This window comes from Mus caroli, chromosome 19, assembly GCF_900094665.2.
Source record: "Mus caroli chromosome 19, CAROLI_EIJ_v1.1, whole genome shotgun sequence".
In the NCBI taxonomy this organism is placed as follows: domain Eukaryota; kingdom Metazoa; phylum Chordata; class Mammalia; order Rodentia; family Muridae; genus Mus; species Mus caroli.
This window is the reverse complement of record NC_034588.1, coordinates 18,597,029-18,621,231: the sequence shown is the minus strand read 5'-3', so window position 1 is coordinate 18,621,231 and position 24,203 is coordinate 18,597,029. Positions and strand designations below refer to the sequence as shown.

General features: G+C 39.8%; 1 protein-coding gene across 2 annotated transcripts in view; it reads left to right on the top strand.

The window, feature by feature from the left end:
• Gda (guanine deaminase) overlaps nt 1-22,330 on the top strand; it is a 78,429-nt gene extending 56,099 nt beyond the window's left edge. For both annotated transcript variants that reach the window (XM_021151664.2, XM_029472743.1), the window contains exons 9-14: nt 1,946-2,043; nt 4,669-4,736; nt 14,529-14,675; nt 17,624-17,754; nt 19,755-19,782; nt 20,540-22,330. In XM_021151664.2, coding sequence (XP_021007323.1) covers nt 1,946-2,043; nt 4,669-4,736; nt 14,529-14,675; nt 17,624-17,754; nt 19,755-19,782; nt 20,540-20,610 — 543 coding nt within the window. In that variant the 3' untranslated portion in view covers nt 20,611-22,330. The remainder of the gene's footprint in view (nt 1-1,945; nt 2,044-4,668; nt 4,737-14,528; nt 14,676-17,623; nt 17,755-19,754; nt 19,783-20,539) is intronic.
• Nucleotides 22,331-24,203: the final 1,873 nt, after the last annotated feature.

The window sequence follows — 24,203 nt, the reverse complement described above, 5'->3', positions numbered from 1 at the left end:
CTATATATGTGTGTGCATGGTATGTGTTGCTCTTTCTATGCATGTGTGCACTGTTTGTATGTGTATGCAGTTAATCTGGGCCGGAAGTTTCATCTCTGTCATTAAATCTAAGTTTGTCATTGGATGGTAAGAATGGCCCTATGACGGTTTCACAGCTCGTCAGTGTGCTCTCCTTAAGTCAGCACATCCATTTTCAGGGTTAATTCTTTGAAGATATGAAAGAAATAGGTGCGATGATAGCACAGGAAAGTTTGAAAATGAATATCCTCAAGGAACCAGTACAAATCATAAAATGTACATGATTAGAATTCTATCCAGCATTCACCAAGAGCAAAGCTTACATGTTTCCGCTCAAGAATGTTCAGTATAGTCAGATGCACATGTGCATATGTGTTGGTGTGTTTTCACACAGAAAAACTGTCCAGAGATACACAGTGACTGTCAAAAGTAGTTTTTGTTTTTTTTTTTTAAACTCTGGGATTTATAAAAATGAGAATGTATCCCATGCATCCTATCTGATCACCACAGACTAAGGCCGATCTTCAGTAACAACATAAATAATAGAAAGCCAACATTCATGTGGAAACTGAACAACACTCTACTCAATGATTCCTTGGTCAAGGATGAAATAAAGAAAGAAATTAAAAATGAGAATGTATTATCCTATAATTAATTAAAATTAATATGAGTAGCAAGAGACCTCATTAGAGCAATATAACCTTTGGCTCTGCCCTTCCATGAACACACTGCCTAGAGAGTTTATTGCAGCAAGTAATTTCTTAGTGACTACACAAAAGGAGATAGGAATGCAAGTGACTTGAAAGGTTAATAATTTGCATAAATAATGTAAATTTACATGGGAAAGTTCATCCTCCTTTACATATATTACCATATGATTAATAAATTAACCTTATATTTTCATGTTAGTTTTATTTGCACAGAGGTTCAAAAAGTTTTATTTTAATAATTGAACTGTGCCTCCCAAAGGAGAAAGCAATTGGGTATAAGTCTTATATTATTGTAAAACAAAAACTTTCAGAGAATTGTTACTTGAACCCGCAAGACTTGGCAAGATGAAAGTTTAAAGAGGTCTCAAACGTGTGGCACCTGCTTTCTTAAATAAGTTTTACCTCCTTAACTGAAAGCTGTTATGATATGACATAGCCCAATTTTATGCACCAATGGTCCATGTCAAGAGCCATTGCTATCTATATTGAAACTAGTAACCACAATAAAGAATACTTCTCTCAGATTTGGTGAGTCATGCCAGCAGTGCCAGCAATGCCAGCAACCCAGAACCTCAGGCAGGAAGACTATGAGTGTGAGGCCAACTTGGCCTCTATAGTAAATTCAAGGCCAGCCTTAGCTCTATCAAGAGACATTGTCTCCAAAACAAAGCATCCACAACAGTTAACCCATAGTTCTTTACAAAATCATATTTATAGCTTCCATGTACTTTTAGAAAGTTCTGACTCAAATATCAACAAGTATCAGCCTACTGGAAGCACATCATATCGATTTAGAAAAGAAAGCAGCCAGAAATTTTTCTACAGTAGAGATGATAAAATCATAATGTGTTCAATCTGACTGAATTTTCCAGGTCATGAATGAGCTGGCCGACCTTTTCCTGTGTTGTAAATGAGCAAAAAGAATCAAAAGCAAGAGCTAGGGCTAGGACGGAGCTCAATGATAGAGTACTGGGTTGATCACCAACACTACAATCAATCAATCAATCAATCAATCAATCAATCAATCAATAGTTAAGACATACAAATTTGTTGAAGCCTAAAATGAATATTTGGATGCAGGGATTTTTGTCCCTTCAAGCAGTAGCAACTGTCCTTGTAAAGGTGATTGCTTCTGTGTCTTCTTGCAGTATCTAGTCATGAGTATTAGTGCGATCATTTTTAGTAGTAAACTCCATGCAGGATCTGCTTCTCTCTAGACAGTGATGGCACATGGCTGCTACCTTTCTGAAGAAGAGCTTAACATCTTCAACGAACGAGGAGCATCCATTGCCCATTGTCCCAACTCTAATCTGTCGTAAGTAGACAATAATTGCTTGGCAGATTGTTGATGTGCATCGTAGGATGGCATTTTCTAGTTTCTCCGTTATCCATTCTTTGGATGTGTTTCTATACTTGGTTTGAGAGAGAAAGGAACCAAGTAGATGGGTGTTCACCTGTTCTAAGGTGAAGAAAGAAGGCATGTGGGAGAGGGCATTGTTGCAGAGTATACATTTAAAGAGTACCACATCTCTGGAAATCTCTACATTTACACACACACACATACACACACACACACATACGTGCACACATTTTTGCAGCTATAGAAAGTAGAATCTACAGAGTTTAAAACACATAGCATTCAGGTTTTACAGCTTAGAACACACTGAAAGAATGCATGTCCCTGGGAGGTAGTCTACTGTAGAGTTTACGAAAGAGTTACAGCTTTGTCATGAGTGTAGTGAGATGTAGCTCACATAGGAGAAGCTGGGAAGGACTTCACCTTATTTTGTTCCCCAGAAGATGAAAGCTTTATTTGTAATATGTTCTTAACCTTCTCAAGGGTTATATTTATGAGTGAGTCAGTTGAAAGTTGTGGCTTGTAACTCCAGCAAAACAAACAAACAAACAAGCAGCCCATAGACATAAAAATATTGTATTTATGTTTAGGGAACTCGTGCATAACATTATTCTAGTCATAGGTTCTGAGTTAGAAACTTATACAAATAGTGTATTGGGGGGGCTATTGATCTTAAAGAGTACTGTTGGGGAGTCTGACACACAGGGAAGAAGTCAGTAGCATTAAACCAGTGACCATAGTAGGTTCCTGAAGTCTAATTCTAGGGAACTCGAATAACTGTCAGTTGTCTATCTCAAGAAGTGAAGGCTCTGGAGCAGTAACAGTCAGCAGCCACAGAGGGCTGGGGTGACTATGGATGAACACCATTTCCCTGGAACTTCTGAGCTTCTCCCAACAAGAACAGAACAGCCTCCAGCAGTGGGTAGAGCACCATAGCGCAGAGCTAGAGGTGCTAGCAAGCTTAACGACTTGCTTAGCAACTTTGTGAATGACACAGGCGTATGTGTCGGCGGAGGTGGAGGGAGGGCTCCTGAGGACATTGAGGCACTTTTCTAGAGTTGACGGTCTCACAAAATCCTGAGTTTTCAAACAGAAAGTAAATACACATGACTCAGTGACCTTAATTACAACCTAGGGACAAGAATGTAACATCCCTTGCTTGAACTATAAACTACTCTCTAAATTAAAACATGACCCAGCATTTCAAATAAATGATGATCTTTGGGAGTTTTGGGTTTTCCTTTTGCACATTGGGGCTTTGGAAATTATAATTCAGTACATCCAGGGGCAGAGCCATTTGACCCACCATATCTTCTTGGACTTCTAATGACACTTCCTTTGTCTTTTCTTTGGTCTAACGGGATGAAGGTGATTTTGGTTCAAAATTCACACCAGGAACCCCGTCTCTCCTAGTTGCTTCTATCCTTTCAAAGCAGTGTTTAAACTATTAGATTCCAACTTAGTTGCTTTCATCCTCTTTAGTTGTAACGTCTTTGACCTTGTAAGCACAGGGAAAGAGAAACATGAGGGGAGTTTACCTTCTCTTACCTATCAAGTCATCATCAATCTTCTAAAAGAAGACTGATTGATGAAAGAAAGCCTAGAAAATGTGCCTACTCAATGTTTTATGTGCACAGGACCATTAAGTGAATACCAGTGGAGACAGAGAACTCTCCCCCATCTTTATGCTTTGATGTAATGGAGCATGGCAAATACACCAAAATGTAACTGGACAAAGAGGTTTTGATCTAATGCCAACTTATCAAGATGGGATACTGGGGAAGACATTTTCAGTTCTTCTTGGTCCTGTATCATACTGTTTACCTTCTGTGAATGGGGCAGGATCTCTTCCAAAATAGAGGCATAGTATTGTAAGACAAAGTTTAATCTGAGAACCATTTCCTGACCAGCATAAGACATAAGGATGGAAGATTAGAATGATTTAGTTGTTAGAAATTGTAGTTGTTTTGTTGTTATTGTTGGGGATGAATCTAGGTCCCTATGCATGCTAAAGAAGCATTTAACATTGAGTGCTTGTTTATACCACAAGAAATTCTGATTTCTATGGGGGAAAGGAGGACAGAGAAATGCTCTACCTCTTGCAGCTGTTTCTGAAGCCAAGTGTTTCACACACCAGGGTATTGTGTGTGTGTGTGTGTGTGTGTGTGTGTGTGTGTGTGTACCATAATACAAATTGCTTCTCATTTGGGTAATTCATTGCTCTGGACATAGAAGCAAGATGATGCTCTATAATTTGTGTTTTCCACCATAGAAGGAGAAGTTGGCTAGAAAGCCGATAGCTCTATTAGACTGAACATAATTACTATAAGACTAACTCCAATGTTTACTTGGTCACCATTTCCCATGTAAAATTTCCCTCCCTGAAGTGACCTCAGGCCAGGAAGCAACTTTTTATGGTCTTTTCTACTCCACCATCTTCGTGCCATGGTCTGACTGACTGTTGACCTTAGGGGTAATGAGGATGAGAATCCGTTTTTATTGATGTCACCATCTTTATTGGCAGTGCTCTTCTGCTGTCAGATCACCTAGATCTTCTTGTTCTCCCATCTTCTTTCTCTCCAGGCTGAGCAGTGGCTTATTGAACGTGCTAGAGGTCCTGAAGCATAAAGTGAAGATAGGACTGGGGACAGGTAAGCAGCCTCCATCTGGAGCTGAAATGATGAGTTCCATTCTAATAGAACTGATTTCTAGGTATCGGGTCCTGAGCCTTATTAGCTTTATTAGAGATGGGTGTCTTAATAATAACCATCAACCAAATGGGGAGGAGCTTTGAAGTCATTACCCCCTAACCCCCACAGAAGCTGTTATCCCTGTTTATTGTTTAGAAACTGGGCACCCATGTCTGACAGCTCACAAGTGTCTGTTTCAACTGCAGGGGCTCTAACACCTTCTTTTGGCCATCACAAGCATTTGCTCTCATGTCCCCTAACTCACACATGGGTACATAATTTGAAAAATAAGTTTGGAGCTGTGAAGAAAGGATGGACCATCTAAAGACTGTCATATCCAGGGATCCATCCCATAATCAGCTTCCAAACGCTGACACCATTGNATACACTAGCAAGATTTTGCTGAAAGGACCCAGATATAGCTGTCTCTTGTGAGACAATGCCGGGGCCTAGCAAACACAGAAGTGGATGCTCACAGTCAGCTATTGGATGGATCACAGGGCTCCCAATGGAGGAGCTAGAGAAANTACCCAAGGAGCTAAAGGGAACTGCAACCCCATAGGTGGATCATTATTATGAACTAACCAGTACCCCAGAGCTCTTGACTCTAGCTGCATTTGTATCAAAAGATGGCCTAGTAGGCCATCACTGGAAAGAGAGGCCCATTGGACTTGCCAACTTTATATGCCCCAGTACAGGGGAATGCCAGGGCCAAGGGGTGGGGGTGGGTGGGTGGGGGACTGGAGGGGGGAGTGTATTGGGGACTTTTTGGATAGCATTGGAAATGTAATTGAGGAAATTACCTAATTAAAAAAAAAAGAAAAATAAAATATTTTTTTTTAAAAAGAAGAAATTAAATTACTCTTGCTGAAAATTTAGTATGAGGTATAGAGAATAAAAGTGAGCAGGAACACATTAGCGTTACAGGATAATGTGGAGAGTAGAAACCAAGCACAGGCTTGGAGCTGGAGGCATGGGACGGAGACAGGTGTTCCTAGCTGATAAACAGCAGGCATAGAAGCAATAGGTCATAATCAGAGCTTGAAAAATAAAAATATAGGGAGAACATACACCCCCATGTATTAAATTGTAACTGAACATGTTGTGGCAAAATATTTTAATTTCTAGAAAAACAAAAATGTTCCCAAAACATTGAGCCAGGGAATAAAAAGTTACCACCACCACCACCAAAAAGCCAGTTTCCTTTCAGGTGTTTGTTTTTGTTGGTAGTAGTAAAGATGATACCAAACACAAGAAAGAGTTTAAAAGCAAAAGAATTATTAAACAAAAATACTATTTCTACATGTGGACATCTCTCCTTCATGTATAAAAGCAACAAACTCCTCAGCTATATAAAGACTTAGAAAATATTCTCCTTATGACCCCTTTTGAAAATAATTACTTGAAAGTCTCTATCATTAGGGCTGAGTCAAAATGAAGGGTAAATACATAGGGATGTTAGTTCACATGAGGAAGTCTTGGGGAGCTGTCATCAGCCATGTAACAAGTTATAGGAAGGCACACTCGCATGCTTTCCCACATCTGGAAACCAACAAAGCAACAAAGAAAAAAAATAAAGCAGATTGCCTGAATGCAGAAAATGGACTATGTGAGTCTGGGAGAGGGGTCCTGAGGTCGGGAATGATGGTAGAAGAAGGGAGAGGAAACCTGATCAGAGATTGACTCGGTATATGCACATATAGAATTGCTATGTTGAATCTGTTCATTTGTATAATTAATATGTGTTAATAGTAATAACAAAGGGAGGGTGACCAGAGCTGGTGACACTCTGCTAAAGTTAAAACTGAGAACAGTGGCAGTGTTGCGGAATCCAGAGAAGTATATTGGTTTAAGAGCAATATAGAAACGATAAATTATTTTAGAAATTGTAAAGAAAATATGCTAAAAATGTTAAAAGTATATTTATTTTTAAAAAGCAAGTGATGATAAGTCAAGAATAGTTTCATTTGGTGGAAACACACATTCATTGTTTTTGAAACAGCATCAGATTCTCATGTTTTGGTTTTATATGCCTTATATTATGTGTATATCTTTAATGTGTTATCATAAAAAATTAAGTGATGCGGAGTGAGGAAGAAATATTTGGAGGAATGAACACAGATCTTCACTTGAAATTCATTTATGTCTTATAGATAGCTCATGTACATAGACTGGGGCAATTTTATTGTGTCTTTTTAGCACACCTGTGTCACATGATAGCAGATGCAGAATTTTCTAGTGTGTTGTAACCTACATTTGAGATTTCAGAATTTTGATCTCAAATGCTTACCCTGTATAAAGAAAACTACTTGAAGAATTATGAAAAATAGCAATCCTCTCCTCTAAAATATGAAGAAAAGGGCAAAATAAATAGTAAATACCACCAAGCCATAACCTGAAGGAGAAGTTTAAGTGCATAGAAAAAATAGATATGGCACGATGTACAAACTCATCAAAACAAAGAGTGCACCTACAGCCACTCTTCCACTTCCCTAGGCTGTCTCCCCACCCTCACCTGACAGTGCTACCACCCTCCGTGCTGGTTAGATTTTCTCAAATTGGCACACCTTAGAGTAGTCTGGGAAAAGGGAACTTCAACTGAGAAACTGCATCCATGAGAGTGGCCTGTGGAGAGGTGGGTGAGGCATTTTCTAGATTAATGATTGATGTGGGAGGGCTCAGATCACTGTGTCAGGTGGTCTGGGGTTGTATAAAAAAGAAAACTGAGCAAGCCAGTAAGCAGCATTCCATCATGATTCTGTTAGTTCCTGCTTCTAGGTCCCGCCCTGAGATACCCTGCCTTGGCTTCCCTTGATAATGGACTGTGAGCTGTGAGCCAAATAATCTCTCCTCCCCAAGGTGCTGTGGTCATGGTCTTTATCACAGTAAATAGAAACCTAAAGAAAACATTCTCCCAAGCAACAACCTTTGGTCTTCTTGAGAACTTTGGTCTAGTAATGCCTTACTTTCTGAGTCCTTCCTGCCTTCCTAATGCAGCCCTCTTGGATGCCAGCAGATATGATCACACTAGTTCCCTCCTCTTCATAGGTACTCAGCTTCTCTTCTCTTCTCTTCTCTTCTCTTCTCTTCTCTTCTCTTCTCTTCTCTTCTCTTCTCTTCTCTTCTCTTCTCTTCTCTTCTCTTCTCTTCTCTTCNTCTTCTCTTCTCTTCTCTTCTCTTCTCTTCTCTTCTCTTCTCTTCTCTTCTCTTCTCTTCTCTTCTCTTCTCTTCTCTTCTCTTCTCTTCTTCCCCCTTTTTTCTTTCTCTTCTTCTCTCATATATTACACCCTGACTGTAGTTTTTCTTCCTTCCCCTCCTGTGCAGTCTCTCCCCACCACCTCTCCTCTCTCCCAGATCTACCCCCCTCCCCAACTCCCATTAGAAAAGAGCAGGCCTCCCAGGGACATCATCCAAACATGACATAACAGGCTGCAGTAAGACCAGGCACATACGGTCACATCAAGGCTGGATGAGGCAACATAGTCAGAGGAAAAGGGTCATGTCCTCATTGTCTGTGTTCACTGAGCAAAAGCTCACCCCTAGGTTACCTCAACAGTTCCCTTTCCTATGCCCGCAGCTGGGTGTTTAGAAGTTGCTGGAGAGACCAGTGGTTTTCATGGGAAATTTTGTGCTCAAATCCAAGCTGCCCTTAACACTGATGACAGGGATCATAACTTTCTATTAAGTTCTGTTTCCTTAAACCAAGACAGGTTGTCTCCTGAAACTGTCTACTGCAGCTCAACCCCTCCTTACTCCCAGCTTGTAGGTTCTTCTTGTAAATCATTACAGAGGTAAAAAATAAGTCTTTACACACATTCTTGCCTATTCAATATGTCATTTCTACTAAACCATTCCTACCAATACTCAAGCATCTAAAATATCTCCTGACTCTTTTAGGTCATATCCTGTAACTTTTCTCTTACCTAGACACCCCACCTGCTTCCTGCCCCATGTTGCTGCCTGCCTTCCTCCCTCCCTCTCTCCCTCCCTTCTTTCCTCCTTCCCTCTTCCTTCTTTTTTAAGATTTATTACGTATACAGTATTCTACTTGCATGTATGCCTGCATGCCAGAAGAGAACACCAGATCTCATTATAAGTGGTTATGAGCACCATGAGGTTGCTGGGAATTGAACTCAGGACCTCTAGAAGACCAGCCAGTGCTCTTAACCTTTGAGCTATCTCTCTAGCCTTGCTGCCTTTCTTCACAGCAAAACTTTATTGAGTGTGGGCATCCACAAGGCTCCTGCTCTTCCNCCCCCCCCCCCCCACTACAGTCCTGATTCTTGCTCAGCCAGCAAGGCAGCCATTTTGCTCTTTTTGCTGTGGATAGCTGCAACCATGACCTCTTTGCCGCCTCTCAAATGATGCCATTTTGTCGTGACTCTGGATGCCTCTGTGTCCTGCTGTGGTTGACACTTCTCCTGGTCTCAATAGCTTACAAGGGAGTCAGCAAAATTCCATTTTTTAAAAAAAAAAACAAAAAACCTTCTTCCCTGTGACTGACCAGGGAAGCCTTCTCTAAAGGCTTGCCCTTTTCTTCCTGGCTATTCAGAAAAGCTGCCTTCAAGGCTCAACAAGTCAATCGCTTCTTTGTACTTTGAGTTTTTTTCTTAAAGGTTTTTGTCTTCACCATGGCCTCATATGCTTCTCAGGTTTTATGTGCATCACACCCCTTCTTTGAAACCTGGATTTTCAGTTTCGAGTACTCTCCCTCCTCTTGGGAACCTCAAATTAAATTATCTTCCTCCACCCCCAAATAACATTTAGTCCTAACTCTGGTAAGAAGTCTCCTAGTCAAGGAATTCATGATATTATCTTCTGACCATCTTTGTCCTCTCTCCCTCATGTCCAAGACAGCACAATGTCCAGTCTTGTGACACCTTCCTAACATCTGAAATTCCTTTTTTTCCATGCTGGTCTCTACCACAAGCCACACACTGCCATTTTTTTTTCCTACTGGAATGCTGGCCCTAATGGTCTCCAGCTTACCCTTGGCCCTTCTGATAAGTTTTCTCTTCTTGAAAGAACCACAATAGTCTGGTCATTTCACCCTCTGTGCCTGCCACTCTTCTGGGGGATTTGGAATGTTTAGGGTTGTCACCATGCCTGCAACACTATGTGGTTCCCAGCATCATCTTGCAATGTGTCTCTTGTCTGGGCATACTATATGAATTACAATCCTTTATTCCAAAAGTCCTTGGGTTTTGTTTACCTAAACACACATTTTGCAAATGACTTCTCATGTGTTAGTCTCAGATAAAGGCCTTCCTTGACTGTTCAAAGTGGGCTTACCACTTCTACTCTCCCTATTCCTAAACTAAACACAGTTTGCCATTAATATTTTTGTTTATATGCCTCTTTTCTTTCTTCTGCCTGGAGTTCTGACATCAGGTGACAATAGAAGAGTATTTTCCAGTTCTATGAGGAGAGATGAATTTACATTTTTCTGTATTCTGTAGGCCCCAAAGTGATGACATAATGTCTGGACAGGTCCTCCCTGCCCTTATAAGCAAATCCCAAAACAATGGTTCACCTATCCTCTAGGCATTTCTTAAACTACTCAAGTTGATACCTAGAATTAACAATCCCTTACCCTGTCAAAATACCATGATCTGTGTGGCTAGTGTTGTATAATACTGCCTTTTGTTTAGATGTTCCTGTTACTAACATTACATTGTCAACCCAAAGAATGTAGAACCATTTAATTAACAAGCTAACAAAGCATGTCTCTAAAATTTTCCAGAAAATTACATGCCACTGTTTTTTAATCTCATACTTCCTTTGGAGTTTATTTTTAATAAAAATACTGCTTTCTATTAAATACACACACACACACACATGCTATTGAGACAGGGTCTCTTTCTATATAGACCTGGCTGTTCTGAAACTCACCATGTAGACCATACTGGCCTCAAACTCAGATCTGCCTGCCTCTGCCTCTTGTGGGATTAAAGGTGTGGTCTGCCATACCCTTTTCTATAATATTTTGTAAAATATTTTTAATATTACTTAGATCTTCTATGTTCACATCACTGTGTTTTCTTACCCTACATTCATTTGAACATCTATCTCCATATAATGGAGTGTAGTTAGTTTTCGCATATTTCCAGACCATACAGTAAACATTTTTTTTCTACCCTTACATTTAGCACCTTTATTTTAGCCATAAGAAGGAAATATGAGACAAAATAGTTGAACACTTAATGTATATTATTCCCAGATTATTACACTCTTATAGTCTTATTCAATACTTTAGTAAAAGCAGCTGATTTTTTTTCCTGTACAGCTATCATTTCATTTAATTCCCAAATGAAAAGTGTTTCTTCAGTTTTACTGACGAGTCACTGAAGATCCAGAAAAGGTGCTGGCTCACCCATTAGTCTATAGCTAAGAGTATAGCACAACCAGTGTTCAAAGTCAGGGCTGTGTTATCTGGAGCTCTGACCATGCCAAGTAAATTAGACTTTCATGCAGGGAGTAGAATACAAAGAATTACAACTAAATGACTAAGTAAATAAATAATTAAATATAATTCATCTGTATCCTCAAGCAATCTAATGTAGGCTGTGGGTAGGCAGCCCAGCTATCTTCAAGAGGAACTATTTGAGTAAATGACTTTACAAGTGGCCTTTAAAGAAAGTGCTTTACAGAATGGACCGTGTTAGGATTATCTTGTGTTCTTTTAATACAGTGTGATTGACTGGTTAAAGACTTCAACAGTTTAGTTAGACAGCAGAATAAAGTCTGAAAGTTCTGTTGTATATTTTGGAAAGCATAACTAATAATATGCTATACATTTAAAACATGCTAAGAGGACATTTTCAGTGTTCTCATTGGGGGGAACAACCAATGTATACATTAAATAGCCTGACTGAGCCACACCATGATGCATCCAGATACCAAAATGGTGTAGGAAGGGCTAAGATGGCAGAATTTTGGCCTAATATACCTGAGGCCCCAAATTCCAACCATATCACTGAAAAACAATACAAAACAAAAACCCAATGTCATATTGTATACCATAAATGCATACTTTAAAAAAGTGTGTGGGTATTTCACCTGCATGTATGTCTGTACACCATGTGTGAGCCTGGTGCCCATGTAGGATGACATTGGCTTCCCTGGAGCTAGAATTACAGATGTGAGCCATCCTGTAGTGCTGGGATTTGAACCCAGGTGCTCTGGAATTGCAGCCAGTGCTATCAACCACTGAGTTATCTCTCTAGCTGCCTGTGTACAATTTTTAACCATCAACTTGAAAAGTAATTGTCAAAAACAGACTCTGGAACTTATTCCTCACTGAGTCTGAGACAGCAACTTCACGAAGAAACCTGAAACATCTGTCTAACAAAAAGTTTCCAAGATGAACTTGACCAAAACCTCATATTTGAGAGCCTCTGTTGTTAGAGGTTATACGAATTGCCACATTACACCAGCTGGTGTGGCTTGATACCTTGGTTGAATAGCACATTACCTTGTCCATGGACCTTGATATTTTTGACTCGAAACTGGACTTGATAGCAGAAACCTTATGTGTTTGTGTTGAGGGTTGTTCAAGTCAACGTGGTGTTGTTATTGCGATGATTTTTAGCATAAGACTGGTTTGTGTCAATTGGATATTCAGAGTTGCATTTTTAATTTATAATTAATTCACTTCTTTTTTAATTAACTTGAAATAATTATACACAAAAAGGCTTACTGGGTTCTTGTTATTTATTTATGTGTGCCCAAGTGTTTATACTTGCGTATGTGTGTTTGTGTGTGCATGTGTGTGTGTGTGTGCATGTGAGTTAATGCTCACGCAAGTGTTCACATGTCTGTATAGAGACCAGAGTTATCATTCCTTAGGTGCTGTTATAGGATCTTGGAATAGGACCTGGGACTTACCAATTAATCTATATGAGTGTCCAGGAAGCTCCAGGGATCTGTGTGTCTCTGCCTTTGCAGTGTGCCCACACACCTCGCCTTTTACATAGGACTTGGGGATCAAACTCAGGCTTTCATGCTTACATTGGCAAGTACTTTCATGGCTGAGCTGGGCTGTCACCACAGCCTTGATTATTTCGCATTAATAGACACTAATAAGTTAAGTAGCTGTAATAAACCTTTTCAGGGTACCAGATGAACCCCTAGCAAGACTGACCTGGATAAAAAAAAAGTACTTTACAAAAAAACAAAACAAAAAAATCTTCATGTAAGTTTACTTAAAGCATACAAGACAGTTGAACATAAAAATGAGCTGTAATCCAGAACTGGTACTAAATAGCCAATTATGTTTGATCTTTGCAATATTTATAGGCACTAATAACCATACACATCTACCAGAACTGACAGGAACATTTAAACTATGGTGGTTCTTTGATTAGCTCTATAATGTATTCTCTAATAAAACATGCTATTTTACTTGAGATGTATCAACTCATTTAATGACATGCATTTGTTCCTGCCAAAGGCAGTGTTTCAATTAACTATCCTTAGGGACTTAATCAAAGTTACCAAAACTCTCATTTTTCATTCAGTGATGCTAACCAAAATGGAAAGCTTTCTGTATCAGCTTTGATTAACTATTGTACTAAGTTTCCAAACCATATGTCCATTCTAAAGCTTCCTGGAGAATTATTGTTTTAAAAAATGGCTTTTTAATTTTCTAAAGTTTTCACCTGGATTGGAGTAACACTAAGATGTTTTCTTAATGTATCCAACTGTAAGTTTATATTAAATCACGTTGAAACTGTTTCACAGCTATTTCCCCTTATTTGAACAATTTCCATGAGAGTTCAAGAAATAGATAGATTTCTCGTTATTAGCCACGTGGCTATTGTAGTGGGTCGAGTTGTAACCCTCAAAAGATGTCTACTAAATCTATATCTATGACAATATTAGGACTAAGGGTTTTTGTAGATAGAATTAAGGTAAGGCTGGCAAGATGAACTCATTCTCTACTGGGGCAGCTCCTAAGTTCAATGATTAATGCTTATAAGGGTTAGAAAATGAAAGCCACAAAGACCCAAGGGAAGAAGATTATGGGAACGTGGACAGAGACTAGAGTTATTGCCATAAGCCAAGACTTCCATGAGCCATGGGAAGCTGGAAGGGACAAAGGGTACTTCCTGGGCCTTCAGAAGGGCTGAGATCCTTGCTCGCACTTGTCGTGGTGCTGGGGTCTAAAGCCCTGCCCTTTTACAGTCTCAACACACACTCTGCCACCAAACAGATCCCCCAGGCATCCCTGCCAGCACTTGGATTTTAAACTTCCGGCCTCCAAAAGTAACTGTGAGAAAAGGAATTTCTGTTGTGTTAAGCCACAAGTCTTGTGATGGTTTGAACAGCCCTAGAAGTTAATTTTAGAATACATTTGACTTTAATGACAGGTGGTTTTTAAAAAGCATCATGCATAGTAATAAGTTTTGATATGCCAAGTAATAAGCATTCTGATATGTGTATCATTTTGATATTTGTACTGCCCTTACTTTGTTCTCATTTGTTCCCCTGTCCCATGCCCCCTTCTTGTCTATCCCTTTCCTTCCACTACGTGGCATCCTTTTCTGCTTTTATGCAAATGACAAATTTTGAATTCATTTAAATGTTGGTTCACAGTTAATATGTTTACAGATGAGAATGTTTTAGAAATGGAAAGATGAAATGCTTGTCATAAAAAACCAGAGTGGTGGGGATGTGACAGTGAACATGTAGACCTGTTGTCCCATCCACCTTAATAAAGTTACCATGTGGGCTTTGTCTTCCCTACCATAGATGTGGCTGGTGGCTACTCCTATTCCATGCTTGATGCCATCAGAAGAGCAGTCATGGTTTCCAATGTCCTCTTAATTAATAAGGTGAATGAGAAAAGCCTCACCCTCAAAGAAGTCTTCAGACTAGCCACTCTTGGAGGAAGCCAAGGTAATGACTAGCTTCATCTTCTCTCATATCATGTACGGTCATGTCCATCTGTGTCTTTGGCTATAGCGTGGAGGTGCACCATAGCAAATCCTATATTCACAACTGATGTATGTCATATAACATACCCAACTCATAGCTATGTAGTACCGCAACCACTCTTTCAATGAATTCAGTCTTTGGTGGGTAACTGTTTAATGCACTATTGTCATATTGACTCTTTTAGTGAATATTTACATTAGTCATATGCATATGAGTTAAGATAATTTATTCTTCCATTGAGTCAAGTAATGTCTTTTCTAGGATGATAATGCTATCAATAAAAGTGATTGACAAGATAATTGTATTCTTTCCATGGGCCAGTCTCATGAATGCCCTGGATGTGTGCTGCCACTCAGTCCTCACTGCCACTGTCGATAATTTCACCCACACAGTAACCAAGGTGTGGGGTGCCATGGTTTGCATTCAGAAAGTACTAATCCAGAGTGCAGTGTTGAACCTCATTATGCTGTCTTCCCATAGAAATTCCTGCCTAATCCATGCACTGATTACTCAAGCGTCTTTAAATGGAGAATGAAATAACAGTGTAGCTGATTGACAGCTGTGATTCATCATCTTTCCTTAGCTCTCGTGTGCCACTACAGTTGAAATAATCACTTTGGTTTATTCTAGAAATGTGATATAATGAAGGTAGCTTCAAACCACTGGCAGCTCTAGAGCCATTAGATATACGTTTACAGATCTATGTACATTTATGATATATTCCCTAAATCAAAACTGGAACATCATCTTTGCATATTCTAGACTATCATGAACACCAAAAGAATGTTTCAAGGGAGAGAAATCAAAGTTACATCCTTTATATTTTCCTTGGCCCTCTATTTCATTTCTGAAATTCTTAAGTGTGGTCCTGCCCCCGCAGCACCATTATATATACGTTATATACTTTAGCTCAGTGATCTGCTGCCCACCCACTGATGAAAATAGGTGGAACTAAACTGGAGCACTGTTCTTCAGCCTAGGCTCTGTGTTTCACTCTGCTAGGTTGCTGTCTCTGATCAAGCCACTGTGGGAACTTGCCAAAGCATTCACCCAGAGGGTAGCTTTAAATCAGTGTTGTTTGGATGACCGGTTACTGATCGGGACTTCCTTTTCCTCGGTTATGTCTGTAGTGGAGCCTGAGTGAAGTGGGTTAAGTCCTTCCTGTTTAAAGTGCAACACTTCCCAGCTCTGCCACAACCTTTACACTCGTTTTCTGTTAGCCAACCCCATACAGCCAGCATTCCTCAAGTTGCAAGTGCTACTGGATTGCATTTCCTGAAGCCATCTGAGTTGCTGACCAGCCTGGTTTGGTCTATGGAAAGATCTAGATTTATATCTATTTCACGTTCACTAAAAGCTGTCATATGTTTCTCACATAGCTCACCTCTGAGCTCTCTGTTTTCTGAGGAATCGCCTGTTTAGTTTAGATATCCTCAGACCCTCTGGGCCTCACAATTGTGTCAGCTCCTCTGGCCTACTAAGCACACACAATTTCATATTGAATATAGTCACTGTAAGCTCATAGTATAAACTATGTGGTGGTGGGTGGCTTACATCTTTAGTCATAGCACTCTGGGAGGCAGAGGCAAGCAGATCTCTGAGTTCAAGACCAGCTTGGTCTACAGATTACGTTTTAGGACAGCCAGGACTACACAGAGAAACCATATCTCAAAAACCAACCAACCAAAACAAAAACCCAAACAAGCAAATAATAAAATACCTCAAAGTGTGGTGCTGTTTCTTTGTCAATGGCAAAAAGTAGCGAGTAACCAGTAAAAGTAAAGTGTCCATGTTTTGGTTCACACCAGGCTCTCCCAGAAGTCACCTTGCTGCTTTTAACAGTTCTTATTTCCACAGCCTTCTCTGACTAAGATGTCTTTAGGTTAAAAAGTCCTTTCTTTACAGACAGTGAAAAAGAGGATTTAAGAACAAGTGTGATTTCTAATTTGCCGTTCTGACAATTGCCATGTTATTGGGATGCCTGTGCACAGAAATATTCCATGTCAGATAATGCACCATACCAGAAAAGCAAAGAAAAATCTACCCAATACTTCCCTACCATAAAATACACTGGAAGTGACAGGATGCAGCAGACATAAATTTTGGAATGGATAGTATACCATGAATGCAATCTCAATGCACCTCTTGCTCAGAATGCAGGCTTTAAGGAGCTGCCAATCAAACAGCATCATTGGTAATAAAACTAGACACCTGCAGTTCTTTAATAAATTTTAAAAATGAGACATGTTCTTTCTTGGCATCCAGAAACCATGGACATGAATTATAGCTGTAAGCTGGGAGAAGCCTGAAGACATTTATTGGCCTGTGTCCTAGCTTAGGAAACCATTCTTCTTGGGCAACCAGAGTGCCTTTCAAGTTACCTGGGACTCCTGAGTTACAGGGTCTCTGAACTTTGAAATGGATCTGGTTTTCCATTCAGAAGATTTAAACTAAAGAATTCTTGATGGGTGTATCTGTATTGAAAATTTTGCAGTTTTTTTATTTTTAATTTGAGGTTCAGTTTACTGTCATGAAAATAAATATGACCAACTATTTCATGGAACATAAAGGTAAATCTAGAAATGTTGGGGAAAAGAGGGGGATGAAGTAGGTAGGTGGTACATCAAGCTTCCTGCTTTGAAGGCTCAGTGGAGCGCACTGACAGGGCTGAAGAGGAGACCTCATCAGAACAATGACACGGCATGAACAGAGATATTTGCTTTCCTCTTCTTGGTTGTCTGTGCAAAGAACTTGTGTTCTGTTGGGATGGGAGCACTTTTCTGCTTCACGAGTAAGGTGCTAATTTTGGAGGGTCTAGTTATATGTTGGCAGAGTCTGTCTATGTAAACAAGGACACAGGAAGGAGTCTGTGGTAGTTTTGACTGATGTTCACTTCTGTCTGTTTGTAGCCCTGGGGCTTGATAGCGAGATTGGAAACTTTGAAGTTGGCAAGGAATTTGATGCCCTCTTGATCAACCCCAGAGCATCAGACTCTCCCATTGATCTGTTTTATGGGGATTTTGTTGGTGATATTTCTGAGGTAAGTAAAAGTTAAACAAAATGGCTTTTTTTTTGGGGGGGGGAGTAAGGGGGATTATTTTAAACCAATCATAGTAAGATGTATTCATTTATTTTTTTGTGAGAAATTAATCCCTGGATTTTATTGTTGTTTGGCTTGTTGTTTTAAAATCTTTTTTAAAAAAAGATTTATTTATTTTATGTATTTGAGTATATTGTAGCTGTCTTCAGACATGACAGAAGAGGGTATTAGATCCCGTTACAGATGGTTGTGAACCATCATATGGTTGCTCAGGTCCTCTGGAAGAGCAGTCAGTGCTCTTTAATTGCTGAGCCATCTCTCCAGCCCTGGTTTTAAATCTTTTTTTTTTTTTTTTTGACTTAGGATTTTTTGATTATTTATGTTTTTTAGACAAGGTCTCACTATGTGAAGTTTGTCTCCTTTGTTGTTTCAGGGAAGACAAACTGTCTGTCCCTCTGTTGGTTCAGGTTGAAACTGGCAATCCCTATATCCCTATCAGCCAGAGAAAAGCATGCAGATATAAGTTTTCTATAAAAGAAGAAATCATAAATGAAGTAAGATCCCGATAAACCCGAGTGTTCCTCTGCTGGGTGTGATGGAGAATGGAGAGCTGTGGAGAAATGGTCTGATATAAAGATTTTAAATTGGGAGCCTTAGCAAGACCTCAAGTGTAAAACAAAGACAGGGATGATCCTGGGGTAGGGAGAACACATCTCATCTGCTTACTCTCACAAGCGCCCACAGGAACATCCTAGGATTTGACTGAGGGAAAGGCCAGAAACTCCCCCTAGGTGTTAGGACCTGCTTCCAGAGAGAAGGAGAATGCCAAATGTCCTTCCTGCTTTTGATTGTAGGAGAGTGTCTTCAAGCGTGGTTATTTTGCTGGTTTTCATTCTTTTGCTTCTCATTCTTATATTAAACTTCCGAGAAATATGCTTTGTATTTCATCATTTTTCTTCTGTAATACACATTTTGACACACTTGCATCACTTTTTGCAATGATTTCTTTGCTTTGTGTAATACTTTGCCTCTGACAATTTTAAGGTTGACTGTCAAGAATAATCCAGGAATAAGCAGGGTATGGTAGCACACTCCTTTAATCCCAGCACTATGGAGGCAAAGACAGACAGATCTAAGTGTGAGGCCAGCCTACTCTACTTAGCAGGTTTTAGAACTATGTCGAGAGCCCCTGTTTCAAAAACCAATAAACAAACAAACAAACAAACAAACAAACTCCAGTAATGGGTAAGCACTTCTTAATAGCTGGTAGACTGATTTTTTAAAATATTTTTATTAGGTATTTTCCTCATTTATATTTCCAATGCTATCCCAAAAGTCCCCCATACACTATATTTCCAATGCTATCCCAAAAGTCCCCCATACACCACCACCCCAAACTCCCCTACCCACCCACTCCCACTTTTTGGCCCTGGCGTTCCCCTGTACTGGGGCATATAAAGTTTGCAAGTCCAATGGGCCTCTCTTTCCAGTGATGGCCAACTAGGCCATCTTTCTATACATATGCAGCTAGAGTCAAGAGCTCCGGGGTACTGGTTAGTTCATAATGTTGTTCCACCTATAGGGTTGCAGATCCCTTTAGCTCCTTGGGTACTTTCTCTAGCTCCTCCATTGGGGACCCTGTGATCCATCCAATAGCTGACTGTGAGCATCCACTTCTGTGTTTGCTAGGCCCCGGCATAGTCTCACAAGAGACAGCTATATCAGGGTCCTTTCAGCAAAATCTTGCTAGTGTATACAATGGTGTCAGCGTTTGGAAGCTGATTATGGGATGGATCCCTGGATATGGCAGTTTGCTTGCCCTGGGCTTAGGTTTTCATTTATTCATTTGTTTTTGATAACACCATTCTTAATTAAAATGTAAATTTTGTCATGGAGAAATAAATTTCAATTTCTGGACTTTGCCAACAGCATTTATCCATAAATTTTATTTCTAAATGTTCAAAAAACTATTTCTTACCACCTCTATTTTCTATTTTTAGGCTGTTATCCAGAAGTTTCTTTATCTAGGTAGGTATATTTATGTTTCTGGGCTAAATACAATGTTTTCTTTGTTCAAGACTCTTTGTGGCACATATTAAACTCTATGCATGTTAATTTGTGTTAATTCATTAAAAAACAAACAGTAGTCAGCACTGAGCTTGCGTGCTATGGCACAATGCCTAATAATTCCAAGAACGTATTAGTCTTGAGCTGGGATGTAGAGGCAGAGATAGAGCTTGATGTCAAGTCTTCTTGTGCTCCTCTTGTGTTCCACAACTTCCTTATCCTGGGACAGAACTGGAGTCACAATCAGAGCGTCATTCCCTGAGACATAATTGAATCAGGAGAGCCTACCTTCCTATTGAGTGAGCTCAGCACTGGGCAATGGTAAGCTTTGTCAGGCCACATCTGCAGGCTGCGCATGTCAATGTGCTGAGGGTGATGCTGGGGGTAGAGAGAGTGTATAGTATGTCCTCTCACGGGCCTGGAAATGCCAGCCAGCCCCTTCAGCAGAAAGGTCAGCGACGGGAGATTATTGAGCTTCCTATGATTTTCGCCTCCGATACAGAATGGAGACCCCAATCCTCAACAGGCTAGGATGTCTTGATCAAGTCATCTCCACGAGGCTATAAATGATCTGGGAGGAACAAATTTTCTACCTTTGGGGGCTTGTGTTTCTTCTTTTAAAGGCTTTTTTTTTCTTTCTTAAAATCTAAAGGACACTAAGGCACTCATTGACCCCCCAAAAAGCACAGTACAAATGATTCTTTGGTTTTAATTTCAGGAGACGACCGAAATATTGAGGAGGTTTATGTGGGTGGAAAGCAGGTCGTTCCGTTCTCCAGCTCAGTGTAAGGACCTTGGACAGCTGCGACATTCTCCTGGGAAGACATGATTCTGCAATCTTCCTTGTGCCCAGGGACCAATCAGAAAGTATATTTACAAAAATGTACCGTGTTCTTTGGATGACTTCTGTTCCTGTGTCTCCTTCCAGTGCTCACTTGGTAAATTGTTTGAAGGGAGTGCGCTGCTTCTCCACTCCGGTCTGGGAGCATTGTAATTTCATGACAGTGCCTCCCGTTGGGCTCTGTAGATTTGCATTATGCTCGCACAGAAGACATTGTTAACAGCTGGCAATGCGCTTCCAATAGTGAAGTAAAACCTTTCCATATAGGGAAATACAGGACGAGGAGATCTCCCTATGTGGTTAGACACTCTGTGCTAATGACTGAGAAAATTAGGAAACTCCAGTATGGACCAATGAGCAGATTTTTATGAGAGGGCACAAGCTAGACATTGAAAGGACATTGGAAAAATCATTGGTTGTGCTTGGAAATTAAATATAGAGAACACTCTTGGAAAAGGAGAGAACTTACTGGATTTAAAACATGCTTCTAGATCGATATTGTCTGTGGAAATTTGCACTTTGTGAAATTTGCATTTCAGGGTGTGTTATTGTTATGCTTTTCCTTCTTGGGATGAATGTCAGAACCTGAATGCCACGCGCTTTTCAAATATAGTTCTATGCTTCAAAGTGTTTGGCAGCAGTTGAGTATTAAAGATTTAAAGTCTCTTAGGGATAGTATTCACATAGCCGCAAGGCATAAATAGTGTTCTTTTTGTGTACTTCTAAGTCATCTTGATTCCTGGCTGTGAGGTGTTCTAGTTGCTTCTGTTTTATTAGATGAGAAACAAGCCCTGTGTACGTTGCTGCTCTGTAGACTGGAGTTTTCATAAATAGGGGAAGTACTATATTCCCCGGAGTTGGTAGCACCAAGGGGACAGGGTTCTTTGCAATGCTGAATCTACCCAACGCAATGCGTAATCATTGCTGTACAGTTCACCCTCCTATCAATGTGCTAGAACTTAAAAGCCAAGTGCAAGTCCCTTAAAGAATTATGGATAAGGCTCTGCAAGGCCAGTATACTGAAAGAACTCTCTGTTTGTTTGTTTGTTTGTTTGTTTGTTTGTTTTAATTTACCAAATTGTCATTGTAATTCTTGAAGATTTTTAAAATCTTAGAATAGTGAAAAGGATATAAAAATTCCATTTAATGTTTATATTTCTAGGATTTACCTGTACTAGACATCAAGGAATATTAAACAAAAGAGGGCCTTTTAGCTTTTCTAACGTATATAGTGTCCCTTCTCATACTAGAACTAAAAACAGGTCATAACCATGTGGCAGAGCTTTAGGAAACAGTGATGTGGATTCTACTTAAATACTACATTTTTCTTAATTAATTCCACCTCCTATAAACAATCAAGGACCAGGAACAGGTTTTATTAACGTATTATTTCATTCCTAGGGTTTAGGTGAGTTTCCATTGTATCTTATAACAGAGAAACCCATTAAGCAGTAGTTAGTTCTCACATCTAAGAACACACAGTTCTTCTGTTCTCCATGCTAACTCAGCAGTAACTTGTCCAGATCTATTTTCCTGGTAGAAGCACTTTTAGATCTGGTGTGTATACATTATATCTAAAGATGGTGCACATTTTAGGCTGTACTTTGTTTTATTTTTAGAGAGAGAGAGAGAGAGAGAGAGAGAGAGAGAGAGAGAGAGAGAGAGAGAGANAGAGAGAGAGAGAGAGAGAGAGAGAGAGAGAGAGAGAGAATGAGAATGAGAATGAGAATGAGAATGAGAATGAGAATGAGAATGAGAATGAGAATGAGAATGAGAATGAGAATGAATTTGTTTTGTGGGATATCGGTGAGTAAATCCAACCCCTGGCTTTAGTCTGCATGTCCAGCATTTCTAGCACATCAGAAATATCAAAATGAGCTGCCAGATGCCCCTCTCCCATTTCTCTCTGAGGCTGGCAACTGGTTTAGGCTGTGTGTTTTGACTCTTGCCAAAGGATTTGCAGACCCCACACTTGTCCTCTTGAAGGGTGTGCATTTTGATGTTGAACATCAGCTTTTATTTAAACTTAAGACTCCCATGCAGTGATATAGGTAAGTGTAATTCTGGACGCAGGAATAGCAGGGGTCATGTAACACCATCCTGTTGAGACTCAAGTTAGTCCTGATCATGTGCTGCCAGTTGAATAACTTCTAATAAAAATAAGGTGTTGAAGTGTTTACATGTACTTTGAGTACGTTGATCTCCCTGCACTTATAACATATGTGTTCTAGTTGCCCAAGTGAAGTGTTCATGAGTGTTACTTATGCTTGTTTGAGCGTCCCACACATAGGGCCAGATATCCTGCACTTTGAAATGCTGTGCTCACTTAATAACGTAGGTTGACTTTCCTAATTATGGATAGGCACTGTTCCAAGCCTATCTCAGTTGTCACTTTATGTTTGAATGGTTTGCTCTCTGTAGAAGAAAGGAAAAGAGAAACAGAGGGGGGGGAGGGAGGGAGGGAGAGAGGAAGGGGGAGAAGGAAGGAAGGAAGGAAGGAAGGAAGGAAGGAAGGAAGGAAGGAAGGAAGGAAGGAAGGAAGGAAGGACGGACGGACGTTTGTCCTGCCTATTCCATACCATTTGAATAATTTCTCTAGAGTTTTTAATGGACTTCATTGTAAAAGGTTAGAAGGCATTAAAAGTTATCATGTGTGTTATATTTATAACATATTCTTGCAGCCAAAACACAAAAGTAGACTAACCAAGTTGAATTTGATTTAGAAAAAGGCAAGGGAGGGATTAGGGGCATTAAAAATAAGAGGTTAGAACCTAAGAGGTCATCCTTATCTACAGGGCCAAAGAGGCTAGATTCCTCTGTTGTGTTATCTTACCTGGTTCTTTACTTACACTGTCAAAGACTTCACAGTCCCAGAGGGTAGGCCGGGAGGGGGCCTGTCTAAATTAATCCTGTGAACACTGCATTGGTTTGCTTCTTTAGTGAAAAACATTTCAAGACAAATGAAAGGAAATGATAAAAAAAAAAAAACCAACCCTCTTCATTGCTTTGCTGATTTTGAGGTATGCCCTTGAATATCCCCCAAATCAAACAGAGGCAACATGACTGCCAGATCTGGCAATATGTTCTAAATCTTCACTCTCTACCAGATTATTTCTATTTTTAAGCTCTTTCACGTTGGAATCAGACACATGGGAAGCCTTCCAGGCACACTGGGATGCACATTGTATCAGTTCCATCAGTGTGTATATGTGGAAGATACCCAGAACTCCGTGCTTCTGTAGACTAGTGGACATCTTTTAAAGTTGCTGTTGCTGGACTATGCAAATATTTGAAAAGAGTTATCTTAGCTGTTAACAGGTAGAAGGAGACATGTATCGTGGGCAATGACACAAAATAAATCTTAAATTACAGGGACTCTATGATACATTAAAAAAAAAAATTGAAGACCAAAAAGAGATGTTTGCCATTTCTAATCTCCTAGCTGCTGCATGTATGATTTTGCACAATACACTTTATAATGTCGTGGGAAGAAGTAGACAGGGGAGAGGTCACTGAGAGAAAACTCTTGATATTCATTGCC